The following is a 13,166-nucleotide window of genomic DNA, read 5'->3' as shown; positions in this document are numbered from 1 at the left end:
ACCAAGGGCGCTGCCGTGGAAAGGGAAGGGGTATCATTGCAAAAAGGGGTGTGTGAGGCTGCCTTCATTTTATTAACGAACGTCCTGGCGGCAGCTAATTGTGGGCCGCATGACTCTTGTGGCTGTCGCGGAGCCGATCGCCGATCGGTGGTGCCGCCAGGTACTGGAGGAACAACAGCAGCGCTCGCCAGAACTCGATGGTATGGTCCGGAGGCGTGGGATAAGGCCAGGCTCAATTCCGGAGAGAAAAAGGCCTGGGTCCCCGTTTTATGGTGGCCAGGGCACGAACACTAGGTGGCATGTATAAGGGCCACTCTCAACACCTGTGGTTGAGATCAGCACGACATTTTCACGTGGAACAGAACCCACTTACGGGTGGTGGTGTGCAACCCCTGTCGAAATGGTTCAGCAAGTGAAGAGTAAGGAGGGTGCCTGTCTGAATTCTCCGAAGCAAGACTGACTCTCGCCGTGTGAATGCATTCGAGGCAAGCGACGGCATATAGAATGAATTGCCCACTGCTTTGAGGTGCGCGGCACGTCCTTGTCTCGGATGTGCTATCTCAGCTGTGGTAGCTAGGAGAAGATAAGGAGTATCGGAGGCTCTGGCTGGCACTGTGGAGAGAGGAGCGCTCGCCAGTCTATGAACCTTCTTGTTTCCGGGGGTCCGCAGTGCGCAAGGGCCCAGTGGATGACAAACATCGCGACTGCGGAGCATGATTGAGCCAGGCGGAGAAACAGACGATCATCGACAGAACATTAGGAGAACTCATTAACTCAGGAACTCCTATCTCTATAGATAGAAACTGATTCTATTTATTTGCTCCCTGCTGCAACGAATTTAATGCACTGTCATGTATTTCGCAGAAAGGGAGTCGACCTTAAGTATGGAGTCAATTTTAGAGCGCAGCTCTTTGGCGTCCGTTCCTGGGTTTCGCGTCGTCGTCGTCGTCGGCGTTGTCGTCGGCGTTGTCGTCGGCCTCGTAACCAGCTCCGCCCCCCTTTCATCCCCCAGCGCTAGCAGCGACCGACTGATACCGCTGGATGCCGCTGACGCCGCTAGAGAGTCAAGATAACGTGACTGCATAGAACACCGTCGCCGCCATGCAGAGAGAGTATCAGTCAAAGGCATCAGTCAGTCGCTGCTATCTCTTCCCTCCTCCCTTTATCGTGTTGTCCGCTTGCTGCGCGCGCTTCTGCCCCCATCGTTTGCCGCTGGGTGTACACGCCGCCCCCCTCCGATTCCGCTTACTGCTGGTTGCTCTCGACGGCGGCGATGAGCCTCCGCTTCGGCGGCGCGAACGGCAGGGTCTTCTCGGCGGCGGCGATGAGCTTCTGCTTCAGCCTCGCTTACTGCTGGTTGCTCTCGACGGCGGCAATGAGCCTCCGCTTCGGCGGCGCGAACGGCAGGGTCTTCTCGGCGGCGGCGCTTAGCCTCTGCTTCCCCCACGGCTGTGACAACCTCGCGAGGCACTTGTATAGATCTCGTCTTTGAGAATCAGGCATTGGTGTACCAAGTCGAACATATATCAGTCTATTTCTCCGACCACAAAGCTTCCTTCATGACTGTCAAGAACTGTTAGTGGAGTCTTTGTTAAAGGAATACGTGTGAAAAAAAAAATTCTGTGATAGCGCATACATGTGTTGCTCGATTTCTTTGCCTCAATCTATCCAAAAGGTGAAACAGCTTATTTGCTGCGCTCAAATTTCGCATTAGGAAGTAACGTAATCGTCGGTAATTTTTTTTCATGTCATTAGCATTCTTTGCCTAATTCAGGCGCTTTCTAATCTATCTATCTATCTATGTATCTATCTATCTATCTATCTAGCTACTTACACCAACCCAGTTATCCATGTAGACTGCAAGCTTGGGCTACAAAGTGTGCATTCGTGGTCGTTACGCCGTGCTAGTCATTTTATGGTTGTCCTTACAACTTCGTCATCTCACCCTCATCATTACCTCGACATCACACCTGTTGTGCCATTTCATAGCCCAAGTTGTGTAATAGTTCGGGCCACTAAACATGCGCTCTTGGCCATGATGCCATCATGGTCGTTATATCGTAATTGTCCATGTTTTGTCGTACGACTTTCTTCCTGACGTTGTCATCAGGACTTCTTCGTCTTACAGTCGCCATGCATTAGTCGACATACCGTCGTCATGAAGCAGGTGTGGTAGTTTCATCGTCATCATTCCAGCTTCATCATTCGACTCTTGCCATGTCATCGTCAGACAATCGTTGTCGCACAGTCGTCGTAATACCATCGTCATGCCGTCGTCGTCTCGCGGTTGTTTTACCGTCATCATCTCTTCAGAAACGCCATCTGACCATATTCGTGCCGCCAGGCCATTGGACAATCCATCGACGTCATTCCATTTTTGTCACTCTATCGCAGTGATTTGGATCTCATTCAATCCTTATGTTCAGCCGTAGTGTAAAGCTATCCTAGTGTTTGCGTCGTCCTCAAACAGCCGTTTCCATCCATGCGTTGTCTTGCTGTCGTCGCCATCGCATCCTGGTCCGCCTATCGCCCCTTTCCAGCATTGTCATCTGACTGTCATCATGTCGCCATTACCAAGCATCCTACGCCTAATCAGTAACCCCAATTATCGAACAGATTGGATCACTAAGTATGTGCGCGGGGTCGTCATGACATGTTGGTAGTTATGTCATCCTTATTACAGCTTCATGTTAAGGTTCTTGACATGCTGCCCTCTTCTCTCCTTTCCTGCTGACACAGGAGCCCAACTTGGCTATTAGTTTGGAGCACTGGGTGCGTGCTTCGGGTTGTGATATCCACTGAGTCATTGCTTCGGTATTGAAGATTTGTCATCCGGCTCTCATCATGCCGTTGTCGTCACGCCATTATTGTCAAACAGTTGTCATGTATTAGTTGACATAGCGTCGTGATGAGGTCGTTATTTTCGTTCCATTGTCATCATTCAAGCTTCGCCTTTTGACTTTAGCCATGCCGTTATCGTGACACCATCGTTGTCATAGAGCCTTCGTGACACAGTACGTTTCACGCCATGTTCGTCATGCTATCGTCCTCAAACAGTTGTCATGCTTTTTTGTCATAGAATCGTCGGCATGCAGTCATCGTCATATATCCGTTGTCATAACATCCTCGTGATGCCATCGTGTTCACTCCGTGCGCTTATCGTCATGCCACTATCGTCACATGGTCGTTGTCATACAGTCATCGTCAGACCCCATTGTAGTCTTCATTACCACTTTACGATTCGATATATTTCAGAAACATTGTCTCACTGTCATCATGCCGCCATCATCATATCATCTTCGTCGTTTCAGCGACGTCATTCCTTCTTTTTCTTACTATCATAATCATGCTATCCTCATTCAAGCATAATTACGTCAACTGTTGTCATACAATTGTTACTATTGTGCCGTCGTAAAGCAGTTACTGTCATGCATCCGTTCTCATACCGTGGTATTCATGCCGTTGGGAAGTCGCCATGATTGTAAATCCAGCTTTGTAATGCTGTTCTCGTAATACAATCATCTTCACGCCTTCTTTGTCACAGGCTCATCGTCACCTTGTTGTCCTCATGGCGTAATTGGCGCCGTTATACTAACCTCTTCATTTCATAATCGTCATCTCAGTATGGCCATGCCATCCCCATCATGCCGGTTTCGCACTGCCATCGACGTTACTTCTCTGAAGTCGAGCAATTCTCGTCCCACCGTCGTCATTGCGCCATCACATAATCGCTGCAATGTCGTCTTAACGGACCCCTTGGCAAGCTAGTGCCATAGTAAACTTGGACGATACCGGAGACAGTGTACCTCGGATGTAGCAGACGCCACGGAAGTCTCAGCGAGACTTCTACAGATTAATCTATGCTCTCAGGCAGCACCACCGGGTAGCCAATGCCGAAGCGATTGGTGGGCAGCCATCTTCTCTTCCTTTCATAAATGGGCAGTTTCCGGCTATTCCGAAAAAAATCTGTTTTGTTCGGCAAATAAATGCACCGTTGACTTGGTCAGTTCTCGCGGTTTTGTGACGTGGCATGACAGACAGGCCAAGTGCGCGCAGACTCAAAACTTTTGACCGATACCAGAGGGCTTACGACGAACATGCCTCAAATAAGAAATGGTATAAAGTTTATAAACAGGGATGGGGTGCCTCAGAAAGGCTGGCCAGCGTTTCGATAGGAGGACGTATCTTCATCAAAGGGGGCCTCGTCATGCTCGGCATGTTAGTTTTAAAATTTTAGTGCAGTGACGTCACATGCGGGTGTTGTCGGTGGAGGTTGGTTTGAAAGGGAGAGACTTCAGAGGTAATGAGCGCTGTCGCCGTACGATGCGAGCTTCGTTCCCAAGACGAGGCGACAAGAGGGGGAGTGTGGGAAGGCGGGATGAAAATAAAAGAATGAAAAGGCGAAAAAAAGAAAGCGGGCGGACACCAAGAGAAAGAAAAAGGAAAAATAACAAGAAAAAAAGAAAGAAGGGGGCATGGGAGGGCGTTGGGGAAGCGAGATGTTAGGGAACATTCAGGGATGTCGTTGGCGGCATGTTTTTGTGGCATTAGAAGAGCAGGTCAGGCGGTCAGTCCGCGAGTAACACAAAAGACCAAGAGAGGTGCATTAGTTGAAAGAGTGACTTAGATGCATAGCAACGGTGCGTCGAGTAATAATGAAGTAGGTACGATGGTGACAAGGAGACTGCGCTGCAATGTATGGGATGACTGTGAGGCAGCATCATAGTCTTTCAAGGGAAATTAGCCCCTCCCCCGCTCAACTTAATGAATGAATGAATAAATTAATGTGTGTGGTTCAGTGGCGCAAGGGCCAGATATGGCCAAAGAGCGCCAAGACAGTCGCTCAACTTAGGTGTCATTATGGTGACATACAGAAATGTCGACACCCTGTGTGGCTGAGGCGCCGAAAAATTCATACTGACATCTGGGACTTCGCAATGTGTTGGTGAGAGTGTTTCAAAAATCATATAAAAATAAAGGCGAGGAGGGAACCGAAACCGGAATAACAAATGGGTGGGTGAAGTGCGCACAAGCCTGAGGGGGCAAGTGTACATGGGAAAAGGGGTCGTACAGTTGATATAAACGTAAGAACATGACATATTATATTCAAATGAGTAGTAGGCAAGAGAAAATTTTCGAAATGGAGCAATAGGTGAGGCTAAGAATTAAGGTTAGCTCTTGGCATAATGTGTTTTGTGCCCTGGTTGATAATATGAGAATTTCAGATTTAAGTTACCGATTTTAAATATTCTAAGTTGCCTCGTGCCAAATTAATTCCCATTGGATGTAGGCAATCAAACTTTTGTATGAGGTATGATTCCGTATATATCCTTTCGCGAGGTGAACGGAAACTTGTTTGAAGTATTTATAGTCTGACTTTGTCAAATATATGACCATGTTCATTATAGCGGCTGGCAACTGCTTAAGGTAAATTGTGTTTTGTGTGCGCGCGGTGACCGTTGATTCTTGTATGAATTTCTTATCCAGTCTCACTTATGTATTGTTTGCTACAAGCGGCACATTCTAGACAGTTGACTATGTTCGTTGATGTGCAGGTTAAAGCCGCAGTTACCTTGTGTGCTTAAATGGACGCTACACTTTTTGCTGTAGTAGTAGATTGAATGTGTTTGCATGTAGAGCACCTGGGGTGGCCACAGGGACCGGTTCCCAACTTGCTAATTGTTTTTAGTTTGGCATGCACAAGAATATCTTTAAAATGGGTGTTCCGTCTGTAGGCTACCCTGGGCGGGTCGGGAAAAATCTTATTATGATTGTGGTTGCCGGTGAGAATTGGGTAGTATATACTGAAGATGTTATTCACGTTTGGGAGTGCATTTGACAATTTATTAGTAAGAAGAGGCGTTGTTGTTCTGGTGATCCTCGGGCAGGGCTTGAAGACCTCGGCTCCATCAAGTTTGGTTGCAGCGGTGTAGGCTATTTGAAGGTCACTGTTTCAGGGGTTCCTGTTTGATAGGGTTTCTTTAAGGTCATCGAGTCTATCTATGAAGTCTTGGTTTTCAACGCAAATATGACGTAGTAGTGTGGCTTGGCCTTTAAAGATGCCTTGTATGGAATGTCTGGGATGGTGGCTCATATATTCTAGGCACTGTTGCTTGTCGAAAGGTTTTTTACACAGCGTTGTCTTTACCGCCCCATTGTCAATGTATATTGTTCTGTCCAGAAAGTTTATGCGCTTAGTTGAGGGTTCTGATTTGAATTTTATTGTTGGATGAATAAAGTTTACAAATGCTACATATCTTTCTACACTATCTTGACCATGTCCCCATATTATATATATGGCGTCTATGCATCTTAGGTATGTGTGGAGCTTGTCAGTGCTGCGCGATAGGAAATCTGTTTCTAGAATGCCCATAAGTATTTTCGCATAGGTTGGTGCAAAAGGAGTACCCATGCTTGTACCATGTATCTGTAGGAAGTAGCTCTCCTCAAATTCGAAGTAGTTATGTGTTAGAACTAATTCATGGAGAGACGAGTAGACTTCAGTAGAGTGTTGTGCATTGTGTTTAGACAGCGTTTGTTTTATCGAAGGTAAACCATCAGGGATTGGAGTGTTGGTCTACAGGGACGTCAGGTCTAGTGTTGCAAGAATTGTGTTGTCGGGTAGCGTGCCTTTCGTATTAATATCATCTATAATTCTCAGCAAATGAGGCGTTTCTTGTACAAATGACGGAAGTGCTTTTCGAAAGTCACCAAAGTAGTGGTTAAGGAATGTGTAGACGCCTTCTGTCGGGGTGTTGTTGTTTGATACTATCGAGCACCCTGGGATATTAGCGGTGAATAGTTCAGTGGATTGAAGTTTATGAATTTTCGAATAAGGTAAAACGCCCGTCAGTTTTGTTGTTTGTATTAAGGAATTTGTATTCTGACGGTGTTTTCAATTCATCAGCCAAACGTTATTTCAGCCTGTTGCTAATTGTCAGAGTGTAGGACAATGTCAGATCGTTATCTAGCTTACAGCAATGTTCTGGGCTGTTTAGATGTTTGTAAATCTCGTGCTTGTATTTTTTCTACTGGCCAATTAACTATACTCATACCCTTATCTGCTTCCTTAATAACATTGTTATTCCGGCAACTAAGATTTGAAGTGATATTACTCTACTACGCAGTTATGTTTTTAGGTCGCTTAGATGTCTTGGACTGGCTTATAATTTCTTTAGTGACAGTTTCAAGGTATATGTCAAGTTCTATGGCTTGTTCTGGTTCGAGAGTCCGAGTGGATTGGGCTCTAAGTGGTCTCCTCCCGGTGTCTTGTGTGTCTGCGAAAAAGTGTCTGGTATGCATTCGTCGGGAGAATTCTGAGACGTGCTTGTGAAGCTCGAATACATTTGTTGTGTTGTTCGTGGCACAAAAGTTTAGGCGCTTGCTGAGTAAGCATATTTCTTTTTTGCTTATTGTTTTCGAGATGTCTACAACATTGGAGTGGTTTAATTATGTGGAAGTTTCCGTCATGTCTGGCATTTCTAAACTCGAGGTCCCTCTTCTCGGCGTGTGCTCGCTGTTTGGCTGGAAGTTTGTTTTTTCTTAAAGTTTGCTTTTTTCCTTTGTTTTTGAACCAATTTTCCAGACTGTTTTTCGTTGTAATGCTCTAAATCTCTCTTCTCATCTGCTGTCAGAGCTATGTTCTCAAGTTTTAGCCACAGACTTCAAAACATAGCTATGATACCAATTGAGAAGAGATCTGAAGAACATTCCAGAAAATTAGTTCTAAAACAAAGAAAAGAAGCAAACTTTAATCAGAAAACAACCTTCCAGCCAAACAGCCATCACACGCCGGCCAGAGGCACCTCGAGTTTAGAAGTATCAGACGTGACGGAAACTTCCACAAAATTAAACTCCAGTGCTGTCGATATTTTTAATACCATTAAGGGACAAAGAAATAGGCATTCTCAGCAAGGGCCAAAACTCGTGTCCCACGAAAACAACTACCTCTCAAAATTCTCCCGACTAATGCGTGTAAGACACTTTTCCAAGACACACCGGGACGAGACCACTTAGAGCCCTATCCACTCGGACTCTCGAACAAGAACAGGCCACAGAACTTGACATATACCTTAAGACTGGCACTAAAGAAATTATAAGCCAGTCCAAGACATTTAAGCGACAAAGAACATAACTGCGTTGGAGAGACATATCATTTCAAATCTTAGTTGCCGGAAAAACAATGTTATTAAGGAAGCAGATAAGGGTATGAGTATAGTTAATTGGCCAGTAGAAAAATACAAGCACGAGATTTACAAACATCTAAACCGCCCAGAACATTGCTGTAAGCTAGATAACGATCCGACATTGTCCTACACTGTGACAGTTAGCAACAGGCTGAAATAACTTTTGGCTGATGAATTCAAAACACCGTCAGAATACAAATTCCTTAACACAAACAACAAAACTGACGGGCGTTTTTACCTTATTCTAAATATTCATAAAATCCAATCCACTGAACTATACACCACTAATATCCCAGGGCGCTCGATAGTATCAAACAACAACACCCCGACAGAGAGCGTCTACACATTCCTTAACCACTACTTTGGTGACTTTCGAAAAGCACTTCCGTCATTTGTACAAGATACGCCCCATCTGCTGCGAATTATATATGATATTAATACTAAAGTCACACTACCCCACAACACAGCTCTTGCAACACTAGGCGTGACGACCCTGTAGACCAACACTCCGATCCCTGATGGTTTACCTTCAATAAAACAAACGCTGTCTAAACACAATGCACAACACTCTACTGAAGGCTACTCGTCTCTCCATGAATTAGTTCTAACACATAACTACTTCGAATTTGAGTAGAGTTACTACCTACAGATACATGGTACAAGCATGGGTACGCCTTTTGCACCAACCTACGCGAAAATACTTATGGGCATTCTAGAAACAGATTTCCTATCGCGCGGCACTGACAACCCCCACACATACCTAAGATACATAGACGCCATATTCATAATATGGGAACATGGTCAAGAAAGTGTAGAAAAATATGTAGCATTTGTAAACTCTATTCATCCAACAATAAAATTCACATCAGAACCCTCAACTAAGCGCATAAACTTTCTGGACAGAACAATATACATTGACAATGGGGCGGTAAAGACAACACTGTATAAAATACCTTTCGACAAGCAACAGTAGCTAGAATATATGAGCCACCATCCGAGACATTCCAAACAAGGCATCTTTAAAGGCCAAGCCACACGACTACGTCACATTTGCGTTGAAAACCAAGACTACATAGATAGACTCGATCACATTAAAGAAACCCTATCAAACATGTTATTAATCAATTCTCAAATACACTCCCAAACGTGAATAACATCCTCAGTAAATAATACCCAATTCTGACCAGCAACCAGAAACTTAATAGGATTTTTCCCGACCAGCCCACAGTCCACTCTTTATGAATTTTCGCTTAAGTAGGTGGGTCGCTTCATCATGATAAATTCCGTTTAGGCACTGTCAATCCCTGCGCGTGGCACTTTTCTAACCAAAAAGAATAATCCACGTGCACCTTAAGAGACGAGTGCTTTTTTCATGGTTAAGAAAAATGGGGCGCCCTGTCGACGAGATGATCCATAGGCTACTCTCAACGAACGCCAGTGCCTTTTCAGGTATCTAAACACCAAAATAAGACGGGAAATAAGTGACAGCGTAACCTAATGAGGAGAGCTGCGACTTGTATAGTACCGATACAATTTTGTCGCTCGCCACCAAATCGTCGCGCAGTGTTTTGAAAATTCCAGCGTTTCAGGCCCATGACCCTCATGACAATGCACTATACATCAATAACGGCGGTGATCATGCCGGGGGACAGTGCGCTGCTCGGCGTAGTCTGGCGTGTTAGTGTAGAGTTTGCTACCAATTCGCCGTGTCCTCCCAACTTCAGCACGGTTCGTCGGACAAGAAGCGCCCGCACTCCATGGCCTATGTTGCATTCGGTAGCGCACAACGCCCTACGTAAGAGTCGAGCACTTTTCGAGTGCGATAACTACACACAAAACTAAAAACAAAGCACAAAATGAACAAGACCCATGGTACTCTACGGGACTGCGTATTTTCCATACTAACCAGCCAACTTCGTTCACCGCCTCGAGGTCGCGCCTTGGTGCATTAAAAACTCCAGCGCATTAGCCCCATAGGCAGTGTGCTGGCGAGTCACCCACGCATGGGATCTCAAGTTCTAACTTGGAGTCGAAGTGAAAAGGTAGACGAAACCCGCGGCACGTCGAAACACGCGGTACTAGGTGCGCGGTACGCCCATAGCATTAGAATCCGAATATATCTCGAATCTTCTTATCATTCGCGTCAAGCGTTGCTTGTTTCGCAAATCGCGCGCCGCCCGCACTTTTGCCTCTTTGATTCGGTGGCTGCCTGATTACGATAACATAGTGCTGTCAACACGAACACCCTTGCCGAACTCGTTCTTGAATTTCGTGGTCTAATGACGTTTCTGGCCAGAGTGACTTTTGAACCCAACAATCAGATCATGCGCTTGCTGCAAAGGCTAGGGTGTCGCCACCGTCGCATGATAGAAACAGCATCGATTACGTACTCGCTGCTTTTTCGAGGCCTGTTATTTCCTTTACGTCGCACCCGACTGGTATCCATAGCGCTCTGCCGAGTGACGCCCACTGCTAAATCCCTCAATTCTTCTGCAGCATGGTGGACAACGTCGTCGCCGCGCTGTTTAGCTACCTCGATCGAGTGTCGCAACAGGATCTTTTGTCCCTGGACGGAGAGAACATAGAGTGGCTACCGAGACTCGGCACCCTGCTGCCAGAAACAGCCGTCCGAGAATTCCAGCGCGTGCTCGCAGATAGCGGCAGCATGAGTCATTTCTTGCAGCGTATCGCCTGGCTCATGTGTTGGCTGATGGAGCGCAACAAGATTCGCCCATGGCTGCTCTACCGTTTCGGTGCCTCATTCTTGCAGGCCAACCACGCCTCGCTTCTGGAGGGCGTGGCGAGTATACTCAAGCGTCCCGGTTACCGTATGACAATTCAAGTGAGGCACCGAGGAGGAGCCTACTACGCCTGCATGATAAACGGTTACACGGCTCCAGTCTACGTGGGCAACGTAGTTATGTGCTTGGTCTTCTGGCCCGGCCAGTCGTTCGCGGCCGCGTATGTTGGCCGAGTCTCCCACCAGCGCCAACTGGCGGACGCCCTGCATTACGCCCTAAATGGCGAAACCGTGGAACTCTTAGACGGCCTTCACACAGATCTCGGAGCCGCGTTTCGTATGGGATGCCGAAATTTGATCAGTTCAGTCATGTATCGCAGAGCTGCTGGCCCGCCTCCCGGTGAAGAGTATTTTGTGCCACAACAGCAGCGTTCCAATGTACCCGGCAGGCGCCCCGGTAAGTGAAATAAATGCTTTTATACTGATAATCAGCAGCCTGCCTAGGCCAAACGCCTGACACTTACACTACCGAATTCATCTGACATGCTTCAGCTAAACCCATGCCAGATTGAAACAGATTACCCTAATTCATCGTCATCTAGACTGTCGCCTCCGTTAGCAACATTCTTTTATCTTGATGCTTCTGCAAGAGACGTCTGTTTAACCAAATACTACCCATCTTTCTTGCGGTGGCTACAGTTAACTAATTGCGAGTTTGGCGTGAAACTGGCGGCATGTTTTTCTGCCAGACCTTTTGTTGTGAAACCTGATTATGCTGCTTCTCGCGTTTCTACTTTAGTTCACGCTGTATTCCTTTATTCATTGCCTCGTGGCGTTAACTGTTCACTTTTTTTCTGTCCATGTAGGCGGATTTCTATGACAAGCGGAGAAAAAGGGCGCATGGTGGCGATTGTTCGAGTACTGTATGTGCAAGCAGACATTTGAAATGGTACAGGCCATGCCTCACGGCTGATTACTAGAAGGCAGCCTGCAGCGGTTCCAGGGCGAAACTTGTCAAGCACTGGGTCAGCATTGAAGACACGCCGTGTAACTTATTTTCGCCACGGGTGCAAGGATAGCCCTTGAACATGCAAATTGCACTGGCGGGCCGCTACCGGAACGACAGCAGCTTTCACAAGGCGCGGCTGGTGTACGTTCTTTGTCAAGAGCTTCCATATGGCGTGGCATTGTGACCGCAACTGCTTTGACGCGGCTTAGTGCAGAATACCGTGGAAGGTGAACTGCACTATCCAAGCCAGACACTTGAATTAAGACCGGTTCCTTCCTGTGCCCTTCCAACAGCAAGACGCAGTTCAAGAGCACTCCTGATAAATGTGTGGGGTTTGCGCGCGAGGTGGGTATTTGTGACGTCACCGCGAGGATAAGTGGAAAAAAATGTGTGAATGTGACATGAGTGACGCCAGCATGAGTATGCTTACTAGCTGTTTTCATCATTGACAAAAAAAATAAATACAGTTTTATTACATCCTTGACACTGTCGCGCACATTGTGTGGCGAATGCTCAAATTTGCGTAAAACACTAAAGTTCTGTTAGCTTTAGCGCATGTCTTCTCGATGTGAAAGCTTCAGGCTAGATTAGTACAAAACTAAACGCCAAGATATTTGTAAGTAGAGTCACGGGGAACTTCTGACGAGCAGATTTTGTAAGGAAACTTAGGATATCATTTTATACGAGTGAAGGAAAGAACGAAGCACTTAGATGTGTTAAGTGTCATTTGCCAACGGTCGCACCACTGATTAACTAGGTGAAGGTCATTTCGCAAAGTTAGATGATCATCATGACAGTTAATCGTTCTGTAAATTACGCGTGCATCCGCAATATGTCATAGGCAGGAGGAAATGTTGCTCGGAAAATCAGTGATAAAAATTAGGAAAAGAAAAGGGCCTAACACACTACCCTGCAGTACACCTAACGTTACAAGAGACGTGGAGGAGCTAAAGTTATTCACAGATACGAACTGTTGCTGATTAGATAAGCAATTGCGATGCCAAGATAATGTTACTGAGTCAATTCTAAGAGCCGCTAATTTATCTATTAGACGACAGTGAGCAATTCTATCAAAGGCTTTTGCACAGCCGAGAAAGATGCAATCAATAATTTTTGTATTATCCATGCAATCATGTAAATCTGACATAAATTCCAATAGTTGGATGTAGCAAGACAACGCTTTACGGAAACCATGTTGATTTTGAAAGAAAAAGTTGTCAGATTCATGATG

The 13,166-nt window shown here is 46.1% G+C and overlaps 1 protein-coding gene across 1 annotated transcript; it reads left to right on the top strand.

Moving 5' to 3' along the window:
• The first annotated feature begins 10,605 nt into the window (after positions 1–10,605).
• Positions 10,606–12,387, top strand: LOC142564204 (uncharacterized). The gene is made up of 2 exons (XM_075675112.1): positions 10,606–11,383; positions 11,793–12,387. The coding sequence occupies exons 1-2, from the start codon at positions 10,684–10,686 to the stop codon at positions 11,804–11,806; spliced, it is 714 nt and encodes a 237-aa protein (XP_075531227.1). The 5' UTR covers positions 10,606–10,683; the 3' UTR covers positions 11,807–12,387.
• The last annotated feature ends 779 nt before the right edge of the window (positions 12,388–13,166 follow it).

Source organism: Dermacentor variabilis, chromosome 11 (genome assembly GCF_050947875.1).
Source record: "Dermacentor variabilis isolate Ectoservices chromosome 11, ASM5094787v1, whole genome shotgun sequence".
Taxonomy (NCBI): domain Eukaryota; kingdom Metazoa; phylum Arthropoda; class Arachnida; order Ixodida; family Ixodidae; genus Dermacentor; species Dermacentor variabilis.
This window is presented reverse-complemented; position numbering and strand designations above follow the sequence as displayed.